At 38.8% G+C, this 11954-nt stretch overlaps 2 protein-coding genes across 11 annotated transcripts; one reads left to right on the forward strand and one right to left on the reverse strand.

Annotated features, from left to right (window-relative positions):
• The first annotated feature begins 34 nt into the window (after positions 1-34).
• On the forward strand, positions 35-3617 carry LOC126869683 (ubiquinone biosynthesis protein COQ4 homolog, mitochondrial-like). Of its 6 annotated transcripts, none has more exons than XM_050626543.1 (5): positions 40-767; positions 2031-2296; positions 2409-2767; positions 2937-3160; positions 3290-3617. In XM_050626543.1, exons 3-5 carry the CDS (start codon positions 2468-2470, stop codon positions 3465-3467), a joined length of 702 nt encoding a protein of 233 aa, XP_050482500.1. In that variant the 5' UTR covers positions 40-767; positions 2031-2296; positions 2409-2467; the 3' UTR covers positions 3468-3617. The 6 variants fall into 6 exon arrangements, with proteins under 6 accessions (XP_050482534.1, XP_050482500.1, XP_050482517.1 ...); XM_050626560.1 differs by having other exon boundaries at positions 40-756; XM_050626577.1 differs by lacking the exon at positions 2031-2296 and having other exon boundaries at positions 35-1169.
• LOC126869171 (discoidin domain-containing receptor 2-like) lies at positions 3544-11756 on the reverse strand. Of its 5 annotated transcripts, XM_050625383.1 has the most exons (16): positions 11388-11753; positions 11101-11310; positions 9569-9746; positions 9355-9460; positions 8781-9006; positions 8311-8458; positions 7850-8151; positions 7514-7727; positions 6780-7412; positions 6453-6610; positions 6206-6370; positions 6018-6127; positions 5753-5932; positions 5578-5670; positions 5347-5488; positions 3544-5196 (listed from the first exon to the last, which is right to left on the reverse strand). In XM_050625383.1, the coding sequence occupies exons 3-16, from the start codon at positions 9651-9653 to the stop codon at positions 4864-4866; spliced, it is 2895 nt and encodes a 964-aa protein (XP_050481340.1). In that variant the 5' UTR covers positions 9654-9746; positions 11101-11310; positions 11388-11753; the 3' UTR covers positions 3544-4863. The 5 variants fall into 5 exon arrangements, with proteins under 5 accessions (XP_050481340.1, XP_050481347.1, XP_050481331.1 ...); XM_050625390.1 differs by having other exon boundaries at positions 9569-9740; positions 11101-11754; XM_050625374.1 differs by having other exon boundaries at positions 11101-11753.
• Between the last annotated feature and the right edge of the window lie 198 nt (positions 11757-11954).

Consider the following 11954-nt stretch of genomic DNA (forward strand, 5'->3'; position numbering starts at 1 on the left):
TCCTTGTAAGCAAGTCTCATTTCTTAGTATTCATGATCGAATGAGTTACATATTTACTAACATATAAAATATATATTTTTCTCTTTTTCATCTCCTTTAATTATAAGATGGCTCATTAGTATCGTGTTCCTACCATCAAAACTTTGTACATGTGATAAATATGTATAATAGTATTATTAATCGATGAATGATATTTATAACAAATTAGTTAATAACAGGCTGAAAATTAAATGAATAACAATGTATTCATTATTATAAATGAAATAAATTATAAAAGGAATTTGATAAAAATCTTGCAAAGCAGAAATTCTTAATCTTCATATAAAAGAATTAAATACGATATACGTATGTATGCAAGTATACTAGGTATATATACTGAGATTCATTTTGAGAACAAAGATAATAGATTAGAAGACAAGCAGAAGGAAAAGCGAGATACAAAATTTGTATATGCCAACGACAACGATAAACGAAGAGTAGTGCAAACTGTGGTAGAAATAGAAATAGGAATAGCGGAAGATAAAATATTACGTCAACACGCTTAAAGAATAATTAGAGGAAAAAGAAGCACTCGTGTGTGTACTTTACGTTTTATAAACAAATCTTAATGGTATTCAGTAACATTAAGTAATGAACACTTAATGTTAATACTACTACTGTTAATAATACTGAATGAACCAGTAGGATAGTGGAATCTTCGTTGGCGACGTGTGCAGCACAAAAGGAGAAATAGAAAACCGATAGAAGGATGATAAGGTTATACCAGTGTATGTTTTATGAAATTTGATATAAATTTGGCATATTAGTAATATAAAAGTTGTGATTGGAACGCAGAGAAAAGAGAAGGGAAGGAGAGAAAGTAAGAAAAAAAGAAGAGAGTAAGAGAATATTATCAATTTTGATCGGTATGCCGTGGAGTCATAAAAATGTGATGTTCGCGAGGGTCGGTTCTGCCCTATTTTACGGGTTATCTTCATTTATGATCACAGTTGTAAATAAGACAGTGCTGACGTCGTTCGAATTTCCATCGTTTCAAATGCTCGGCATAGGACAAATGTTGGCTACCATTATGTTACTTTTCGCAGCAAAGAAGTTGCGCTACGTTGAATTTCCTAACCTAGAAGTAACAACGTGTGTCAAGATATGGCCATTACCGATCATTTACATCGGCAACATGATCTTTGGATTAGGTGGTACGAAACAGCTGAGCCTTCCAATGTTCACCGCCCTTAGACGATTTAGCATTCTTATGACGATGATCGCTGAATACTATATTCTCGGAGTAAGGGCGCGTGTTTCCGTTCAGTTGAGCGTATACATGATGATGGTCGGGGCAGTGGTAGCTGCGTTAAATGATCTTGCTTTTAATTTGGAGGGCTATCTTTTTATCCTATTGAACGATTTTTTTACGGCCGCCAACGGTGTCTACATGAAGAAGAAATTGGACTCGAAGGAACTAGGAAAATACGGACTGATGTACTATAATTCATTGTTTATGATTGTCCCAGCGATTAGCATTGCCTACTGGATGGAAGACATGCATTCTATCATAGAATTTCCACATTGGAACAATGTGTTCTTTCTTGTACAGTTTGGCCTTTCATGTGTGATGGGTTTTGTATTGTCCTACAGCATGATACTTTGCACACTTTATAACTCTGCGTTGACCACCACGATAATCGGATGTTTGAAAAATATATGCGTTACTTATCTCGGAATGATGATCGGTGGTGACTACATATTTACGTGGTTAAATTTCGTAGGATTGAATTTAAGTGTCGTCGGTAGCTTGGTTTACACTTGGGTAACCTTTCGAAGGAAGGAATCGACCGAACCAAAATATTCTCCGCTTTTCGATGACCAAACGACAAATAAAGTGCAAGCTGTATGATCGATGTACAAAGCAACGAAATCGTGCCATGTGTCGCCGCGGCTCTTTCTGTTCTTCTCTTCCTCTCTCTCTCCGTTGCTCTCGCTTCCTCGAGCCCATCATATTGTTTCTCTGTATTAGTGTTTTGTATCTGTGTTAGTGTGCGACACGTGTCACGTGTCCTCTTTGTTGTGGAATTGTAAAGCTTTTGGGAGCCGGAAAAAGAGGGAACGAAATGGGAATAGGGGAAGAGCAGCAAGCGTGACAAACTATAGTAATAGTCATAAATAAGATATAAGATTCTATACCAAAGCGATAAGACCGTTACCGGATAGAAGAAATGAATAATAAGATGTTGCGCGCCATAGCGTATCACCTTTACCTTGTGAAATACAACTTGTACATACGTACTTCGAAATCTCGAAGGTGCAATATACTATCATTAATAATGCACGTGTACAAAAGTATATTTTATAGTGAATAAATTTAATTTCTGGAGAAAAGAAACACGATCGATTCTCATTCAGTCCTCCGTCAGTTTCAGGCTGGCCACTTCGAAGATTATTCAGCAGCTCTGGCTGCTCGTCATCCTTCACGATGGATTACGCGAAACATCGTGTATCTCTTTCGCCGGTGCAACGTGCAATTTTGGCGGCCGGTGCAGCCGCGATCTCATTCGTTGATCCTTTTCGCGGCGACATGATCGCATGCTTGGCAGAAACGACCGGTACCGACGCTCTTTCCTACTGTCATCGAAAAATGCTCGCAACCTCCGAGGGATCTCGCATTCTTGCCAGGAAACCACGTATATCCTCGTCTACGATTGATTTTTCCGCGCTAAGACGATTACCACAAGGAACCCTTGGCAGGATCTATTGCGATTTTTTGGACGTTAACGTAAGCTCTTTCGACTTGACTCCACTCGATTCGATTCGATTCGATTCGATAGAGATATACGTAGACGACGATCACACCAATCGATTGGTCGTTTCTTACAAATTATATCATATACTGAAATTGTTAGCGCGTTTCTGCAAATTGGAACAAAAATATTGGTCTGTTACAGAACGTGTCCCCCGATACTAGACCTGCGGTCAGATTTGTTGAAGATACTGAATTAGCATATGTAATGCAACGATATCGAGAAACACACGATATTTATCATGCTCTGCTTCTAATGCCAACCACGATGCTTGGAGAAGTGACGGTCAAGTGGGTAGAAGCGTTACAATTACGATTACCAATGTGTTTCAGCGGAGCGATATTTGGAGCGTTCCGGTTGCGTCCAAGGTAAATTCATCGAGTGAATCTCGAGCCTGATACTTGCAACCGATCGATGGTTTTGTCTCCATCTTCTTTTTATTCAATTCGCCGGATTTTATCCAGTCCAATTAGTCGAATTTCTCTTTGGCGTTTTAGGCAAAGGAAACTATATCTCGAGCATCATCTGCCTTGGGCCATTAACACAGGAATTGGTACAAAATTTCTCTTGGGAATCTACTTCGAAGAACGTTGGGAGCAACCCCTTGACGAGTTTCATCGAGAAACAAACATCATCCCTTTGGTGCCGATAGAAACCATTAGCAATGAAGTCTGAAATTGCTCATACGCTTTTCCCTCTAACTGTTTTAGTATTGTCTTACATATATTAGAACACCAACAATAGACACAGCTTATTAGATAGTGTATAACAATTTTTATTTACCGTAACGTTGGAAATATGAAGAATATAATTTTTAATGGGATACGTATGATTTGTATTACAAATGTCGATCAATGTTAATCGCACATTTAAAAAAATTTATGCTTCTATAGAAACGTACGCGTAGATATCAACGCTCGATACGATGAGAGTACGATCGATTCACCCGTGAGGATACAATCCGATTGGTAATGCTTGGGTGTAATATCCTAAAATATTCGGTAAGTGTTAGCAAATCGATCGATAATTATTTTTTAAAGTCGCGTATCGTCTAATTTGTATGAAACAACGTTCGTGATATTGATTGTCCCATTTGGTTTGTAGTAACGCCCGCAAACCACTATTACTGGCTATCTTTTTGATATGCAGTTTTATCTATTACTCTACAAATATTTGCAGCGTAACGGCGTAACACATTCGAATGCAAAACTCGAGCACGTGAATTTATTCATGTATACATGCGAAACAATGCAATATCCCTTTTTGCAAACCATCTTCCGCCTGTCTTTGATAAAAAGTAAATATTAACGGTCCATTGAAAAGTTCATTTCTGCTGTATTTGTTTGCGTGCTCGATCGTTCAAATTCACGTATTTCTCTTGCCGCGCGTTTTTCCAAACCGGTGAATCTTATTTATTTTTCATATGCAACAACTTATTCTTCGCACATACAGAATAAGCAGTATTGTAACATTATTGGGCGCTAAACAAGCTGAGGTACTAGACATTCGAATTGTAACGCAATTGCAATGTCTATTTGTTTCGCTGTTGGAATATTCGTACGTAAAGAATCACGGTTGCAATGTTGAATCATCGATTGTTTTTGCATATTACAACCGATCATTTACAGTTAATCGAAGGACAAGACAATATGATTTCTTATTATGGTGCTTTGTGTTTCACGATTGCAGAAACTCATTCACTCACTCTCTCTCTTTCTCTCTCTCTCTCGCTCTCGCTTGATGTATGTGAGTGTGTACAAGTGTGAATGTGTGTGTATATTTCTATATGCATAAAAGTTGATTTATATATAAACCTAATTGAGCATTAAAAGTTAATGGCCAGAGCATCCTGAAGCGATTACAAAGGGTGTTTGTAATGGGCGAAAGAAATAGTTTTACGATATTTTTAAGATGGATTGAAATATACATTAGGAATAGATATAAAAAAGAAATGAATGAAGCGAAAATACAGGTTAAGTCAGCATAAAAAGCTGAAATTTACGTACAGGATGCTTCTTGGCTGATTGTAACCATTTGGTCCGTGCTACTCGATCTCGAGTATCTCGAACGTTCAATCGAGGGCTAGTCTCTCGAGGTATAGGTGAATTTCCGCAAACTGGGGTCTGTCCTCGATTCGTGTACTCCAACATTTTTTCATTACACGGTAGAGGTCATCTGGACAATGATCGGGTTGTGAAAGAATTCGATGATGATTCCTTTGGTCGTTGTTGTCATCGGGCTGTCCATTACCACCAATATACGTTTCGCTTTGGTAACAGTGGCCACAGTTTTCTAAAACCTGTGCCACTGTTAAATCCGCATATGGTATCTCCTTACAATTTAGAAAAATTTCCCAAACTGTTACAGCAAACGACCAAACGTCGGCTCGGCAACTACGTTTACCCTGAGAGGAAAAACAAAAATGAAAATAAATGGGATCCGTAGCGAAGTTACGATAGCAGAAACATATACTCGAGGGACACAAGACGAGGAAACGTAGCTATGACTATAACGTAAAGATAAGATGAAGAGGAAATAAGAAACAGTCGCTTACCAGTAACACTGCTTCCCATGCCATCCAACGAAGAGGAACTTTTACATTATGCCCGTCGATGAAATAATGATGATCATATTTGTTACAATATATGGCATGATCCGACACCTTTATTGTCAGATCCTGACCAACAATGCAATTCCTAAAATATTACACAACGTATATATCGAGGATCGATTAAGTCGATTTATTTCTTTACGGATTCTGTCATTTTTTTCTCGATTTACTTACCTGGCTGCTAAATCACAATGTGCAATGTTCATGGATTCCAAATACTTCATGCCAGATGCAATTTGGGTAATAAAGCTTAAATGGTTGTCATAGCTGCGAATAGAATATAATAGAATAGAAAGAAAATTGAAAAGACAAATATACCATTGATATATAATCACGATATTTTACTCACCTAATATCGTCCTTGTTGTCCAAATTACCACCGCGACTTTCTAAGAAGGTAAGGAGATCTCCGAAACGACCGAACTCGAAAATAGCTCCAAACGGTTCCTCTTCTACCAAGGCCATCATCTTTGCTATGTTTGAATTTTGGAGCATCGCCAAAACATGCATATCCTTCGTAAAGTCCAACCTGTGTATTGCTCAAGTCAAAATGCCATAAGAATATAAAGAAAGGTTTTTCGAACCGGCGTTACATTTCGGAATTAGTAACATACCTTAAAGAATCTACAACGCCTCGCCAAAGAGACCTAACGATTACAATTTGCCGACTTTGAGTCGCTCCTACTTCGGGATTCGTGATACCCTTTGCTTCACATAAATGAACCTGATTGAGCATACGTATTCGATTAAATTTCATATTGGTAAACTAACAGTTTAATTCATCGATATTGTTTCTTCTTACCAAACCGAAATTTCCTTCACCGAGTTTGTCTAGAATTCTTAATCTGTGTCTGGAAACACGCTGAACGTTGTAGGAATCAATGGTACTTGGTAAACATACGGTTTCCTCGCGAATGTGAAGCGGTGTAAACGGGCTCATAGTCGACGGGATCTCCCTTCTCTTTATCTACAACAATACATCTATATAAAAATCTCTATATAATACCTTTATTAGAATTGTTATAAACACATCTGATCCATCATCCTACCGTTAAAATGTCTGTTGCCGCATAATACCCCTCGTAGATTCTTTGATTCGTGTTTCTCGATTGAAGATGAAACGCTTTTTTCGTCGAATATGTCATAGTCGTTGGCATTGTCACTTCCGCATACTTGTTTGTCGTGAAGCTCGACTTGCGCTTGAAATCTGAAATGGATTCCATTGGGTAGAAGAAAAATGAAATTTGACGTAATATACGTAATAATAATATATATAGTATCATGTACGCATACGCACATGCATAATACAAATAGGCGCGGAAATCAATAGGTTAAAGTATATAAACTGTTGTGTAGAAAAGGTTGGTTAGATTCACCTGAACATGATTCGGCTGTACAGGTGGAGGACGCGTTTGAGTTTGCAACCACGAGATTTTCTTCGGAGAACAGACTGTATGTTCTCTCGTATAGAGTGGAACGGGCATCAGAATTATCGAAGTGGGAATCGACGACAGCAGCTTTGGCGTCCGTTTGGAAATCTGTATTGGATCGATCAGGCAAGTTATCGGAAGGGGAAATAATGATAGGTTTGCGAATCAAGGATAATCCGGTTACGATAGAATTCGAGAGTTTAACATCCTTTGGAGAGATCGCAATGCCTGGTGCAGATGAGTCGCACAGTAGAGCTGTATGCTTTTGCAACAAAGCGACTTTGTTACGGCCTCTTTGTTTGATCAAAAATGTTGTACACGTTAAGAAAAGGACAAACACTGTCAATAGGCCGCTGACAAGGCCGATATACGTTTGGGAGGTACCAACGGGAAAGACATCCGGTATCGAGGCATCTTCGTCGATTTGGTAAAGATCCGTTACATTCAAACTCACGGAGTTGATGGTCGAGTGGATGACGGAGCTGCTGGATTTTGCTCGTTGTTCGCTTCGATTTTGCTGAACTTCCGATGATTGATCATCAGCTAAAATATTCAAATCGTTCGATCGACTTGTGCTACCTGCGGTCAATACGGTTAACAAAGCATTATTAATTCGCGTCCAACTCTTTCATTTTTCCTATATTCTTGTACTCGTATATGACTATTATCTAAACACTTACCAGTGTAAAAGGTGATTTCGCTGAGAAGCAACCATTTCGCGGCAAGACTGAATTCCACTTTTACGAATTGTCCGATCCTAGATTGTAAAGGGATCGATACCAAAACCGTTTCGACAGCGGGCGATCCAGCAACGATCGGCCACTCGGATTTTTCTGCTTCCGATCGATAGTTCTCACCATCGATGGAAAACCAAACGCGCATTTGCGAAAATGTCTAAGAAAAAAAAATAAAAGAAATTGTCAGCTTTGGAAAGATATTTATAAAGGAATTTTTTAATTCTGAATTTTGTGTATGTGTATGTAAGCTCGTTGTAAAAAAGAATAAAGAAAACGAACCTCGACGTCTAGTTGTGGTATACGAGCGATGTGTACGGTGCAATTTTGAAATTCTCGTAGTTCTTGAAAACGAAAAATAATCTGGATTGTAGTACGATCCGACCAGCCGATCCAGTTCGTAGCATTGGTCGAAGAGGAGAGAATTTCAGAAATTTCGCCTAATATTCCATCCGTCAATTGCCCGAGACCGTTTACGAGAACAAGAGGCTCGATCTCCACACCGTCATACGAAGCATCCTGAACGTTTCGTCCTCCGGGCCCTGGATTCGATCCCTTAGGCGCGTTATAACTCGCGACATACTCTAAGGATGAGAAAAATAGTTGATGGTCGTATAGTGCGTACATGTGTTATAATACGTACACGTTATCACGATCGTAACGTGTCGAATCGATAGACGAGAAATGACGAAACGCCTAAACGATAAGGCAAACGGTAAAATATACGGTATAGAAATGCTCACGTTCCAATACGCATCCGTAAATTTCGACTCGCATGCAAACTGTCCGGGGATGTTGGCTGTAAGGTACGAATCGCACTTTGCTCGCGACAAACGGTAAGTCCAACTTCTGCTTTTCTACCAGGTAGGTGTTGCTGTTGCCGCGTAGTACCTGAAACGAACGACACTCGATCGGTGTATCGACGTAGGAATATCGGTAGTCGCATTGTTTCTCAGCATCAACGGTCACCGGAGACGTCTCGCCTTGCTCTCGAGTACAGACTAGAGCGTAGAGGACTGTGTTTTTCTTTGAATAACCGTCCGAAAGCTTACGATATCGTAACTTTCTTATATTTTTCTAATTCCTTCCTCGCGACGACCCATACATATGTATATAAGTATGTATGTAAGTACTTATGTATTCGATGCGACTGTGCTTGAATTCGAAGCAATGCAGACGATTTCCGGTCGATTTATCACACACAGACACGAACTCTGTCACCCATCAAGTTTCTATATTGATGCCATTTCGTGTCGCGCCAGTACTCGAGAAAGAAAGCCTCCGCATACTCCTGACCTTGACCGTTGCCAAACCGTCCTTGAGTTTCGGTCCACGCTATCAGATGATTTTTCGTCAGATCGATCTCCAGGTATTCTCTTATCGCGCTACTGATTTGCGCTTTTGGACACCAAGCGCCACCATTCTTCTCTTGTCTTATCCTGCAAACGTGCAAACATCGGTATCGCCCTTTCTTACCGACTGCTACGCTACAGTGCCATACCATATCATACTGCGTATACGTATGTATTTATATCGTTTTAAATCTTATTTTTCAACCGAATATCTCTTATCCTATTTTATTTAAATTCCAACCACCGGCAGTGTTTACGTTTAACGGAACGAAACTGATGCGAAGCTGATAAAAGAATCGTAAAACTCTATAGTCTACTATATAGAACTCTAAACTATATAAACTATATAGAAATCTAAGTCGTTCGAAGGTAAAACGCATCGAATAGTACGCATAATTTTACCTTTATCGACAACGATCATTTAAAACAATTTACCTTGCGTTTTGGGGGCCCACGGATTTTGTTTCGTAGCTAGAAGAAGCGGTGATCGCATCATCTGGAATTTTTCCCTCTTCCATGCCAAGGGGAAAGATGCACTGATCTGCAAGTTGCGAACATACATATTTACATACAGGCCTTATTTCATCGATCTTATCTTTTTACAATTAATTTCTTCGATATCGTTATCCTTAATTGCTCATTTCCTCACCGAAAACGTTTTTCGTTGAATTCTCTCTGCAGCGAACAGTTGCCAGAAGCACTCCCAATGAGACAACCGTTAGGATGTACCGCATCTCGATATCCGGATCTTCTATCGTTTTCGATTTCTTTACAGTTCATGGTAGACCGAGTCCTTTGCTAACATTGTTCGATTTCTCAAGCTGTAACTGTATATTGCTTAATCAACTAATCGCATTAACTATACATTAACTATACTTATTATATTTTAATTTCTACTATAATAACTTTCAGATTAGATATTACATGTTATCGATCGTAAGTGTAATACGAATAATCGCTATTTGCTTTTCAAGCCATATCGTGGCACAATTTATTTCACTGTAAAACCGAAATACACGCGATTGATGGTCGTCGTAGGTGTTGATGTTGCATGTGGTACGTGATTAATCGTACTGCGGCGAAGAAAAAGAAACATGATTTACGAAATTAAAGGAGGGAGAAAGGACTAGGGCAGCGCGTTAATGCATGCGAGACGCGTTCGATATTCAAGTGTATCCAAAAAGAAAGAGAACTATATCCGTTTTAGGTATCTGGCCGTACTTATGAAAGAAAGATCTAAAAAGAATCGATCGTAGATTGTCGATGGTTGAGAGACGAAGAAATTGCAACTATCGAAACCGCTATCAAGTATCGCTATTACTATCGATATTAGATAGGTTAGCGCTTGTACGGTCGGCAGTTAGCAGCTGGCAATTTGCAGGTTGCACGTTAATTAGATTCACCGATGGAAAATGAAGACAAAGAGGGTTAGGGAATGCGCACGGGGTCCTGGATAGGTATTGGGTGTGCGTGCAACAAGTAAAGTACGATCAATACGAGCGTGCCGCAGGAAGGAAGAGCATGACCATGTTCGACTCGTTTGCTCCATTTGTTTCGTTTGTTCGGACCTTTATTCGTTTTCGACAAACGGTTCAATATTTATAATATTTATGCTATTTAACTATGTCATGTATATACGTCATTGTGTAAACGTAAATACAAACGCAGAGGCAAATGTAAATGTGTACAGGATCATCGAATCATCCTTTTCTCTTACGATTAGAGAGGTCTTATTATGTCCCGTTAAGTATTTTTCTCTCGATCCATGTATGTATTTACTATTTACACATTGCGTACACGCACACGTATTCGTTTCAATAATTTCTATAATAGATATAACAATATCCGTTTATGCTCGATATTATTCAAAATGGGCCGATGAAATTAAATTTATAAAAATTTATAAAAATTAATAAAAATTAAAAAAATTGAATTTTTCTTTTTCTTATTGAAACTGATCTGTTTCATAATGTAATTTTCATTCGATTCGACTATCAAAACTATAATTACCAAATTTCTTCTACATCTATTACATCCGTGTAAAATGAATCGTATCAATTATTATTAAATATGAAACACGTGCGTCTTCTTTTTCGTAATTGAAGCGATATGACACTTAATATGTTTAGATCTTTATACCCGATAGGTTTGATAAAAAGCTCAATGTCAAAAGGTGCTTACCTTTTAAGATTGACGCATGTCACTTATTGCGTATACGGGATACGTGAACACGGTAAATTTTGAAAAACGAAAGGAATTTAGCATCGTTGTAAAGCTAACCACGAATCAAAGTGCACCAACTTATCGTAATTTCAATTTCTCTTTTAACTTTTCTCCTTTTTCCTTGTTTCTTTTCTCTATACATATACGTATATACATACGGTGCACGTCCTAATTAGAAAAAGAAAAAAACGACAACTCGTAAGAATTGTTGCTACCCGCACTATATAATTGACAGATTTTCTCACGTTCGGTTAGTTTTTCGGCTCTTTCCGGCGAATAAATTTGTTCGTCTTGTCGCGTTTCTCGCGAAACGTAGTTCGATGCAAACTCCGCCACCCTGGACCAAAGCTTTAGCCCAACATCCATGGTATCGGCCCGTGGTGGTGGTGAGTTTGCTCGAAGATAGGAGCGGCGGAGAAGAGTGGGGCGAAAGGGGATATAGGGGAATATCTCCCTCCAATGTATGTATCTCCGATCGTAGTAACGATGTTGATATCGTTATAATGGTATCGATCTTTCATGTACGTTACACTCGGCATAGAGCATAATTAACTCGAAGAAAATTGGAGTAATCACCATCAACTTGTAGTCGTATCAATCGATCGTTCGTTCTCTCTCTCTCTCTCTCTCTCTCTCCACCTTTCTCTTTGTATCTTACTCTCTCTTTCTCTCTCTCTCTCTCTCCCTCTCTCTCTCTCCCTTCATGTAACAAAAGAAATAAGGTAATTCTGTGGAATCTCGCGCGTTTAAATGTGTTGGTTATTTATAATACGAGTTTCGAAACAACTTAGCTTAAATTAACGAGTTTCGAA

This window comes from Bombus huntii, chromosome 1, assembly GCF_024542735.1.
Source record: "Bombus huntii isolate Logan2020A chromosome 1, iyBomHunt1.1, whole genome shotgun sequence".
In the NCBI taxonomy this organism is placed as follows: domain Eukaryota; kingdom Metazoa; phylum Arthropoda; class Insecta; order Hymenoptera; family Apidae; genus Bombus; species Bombus huntii.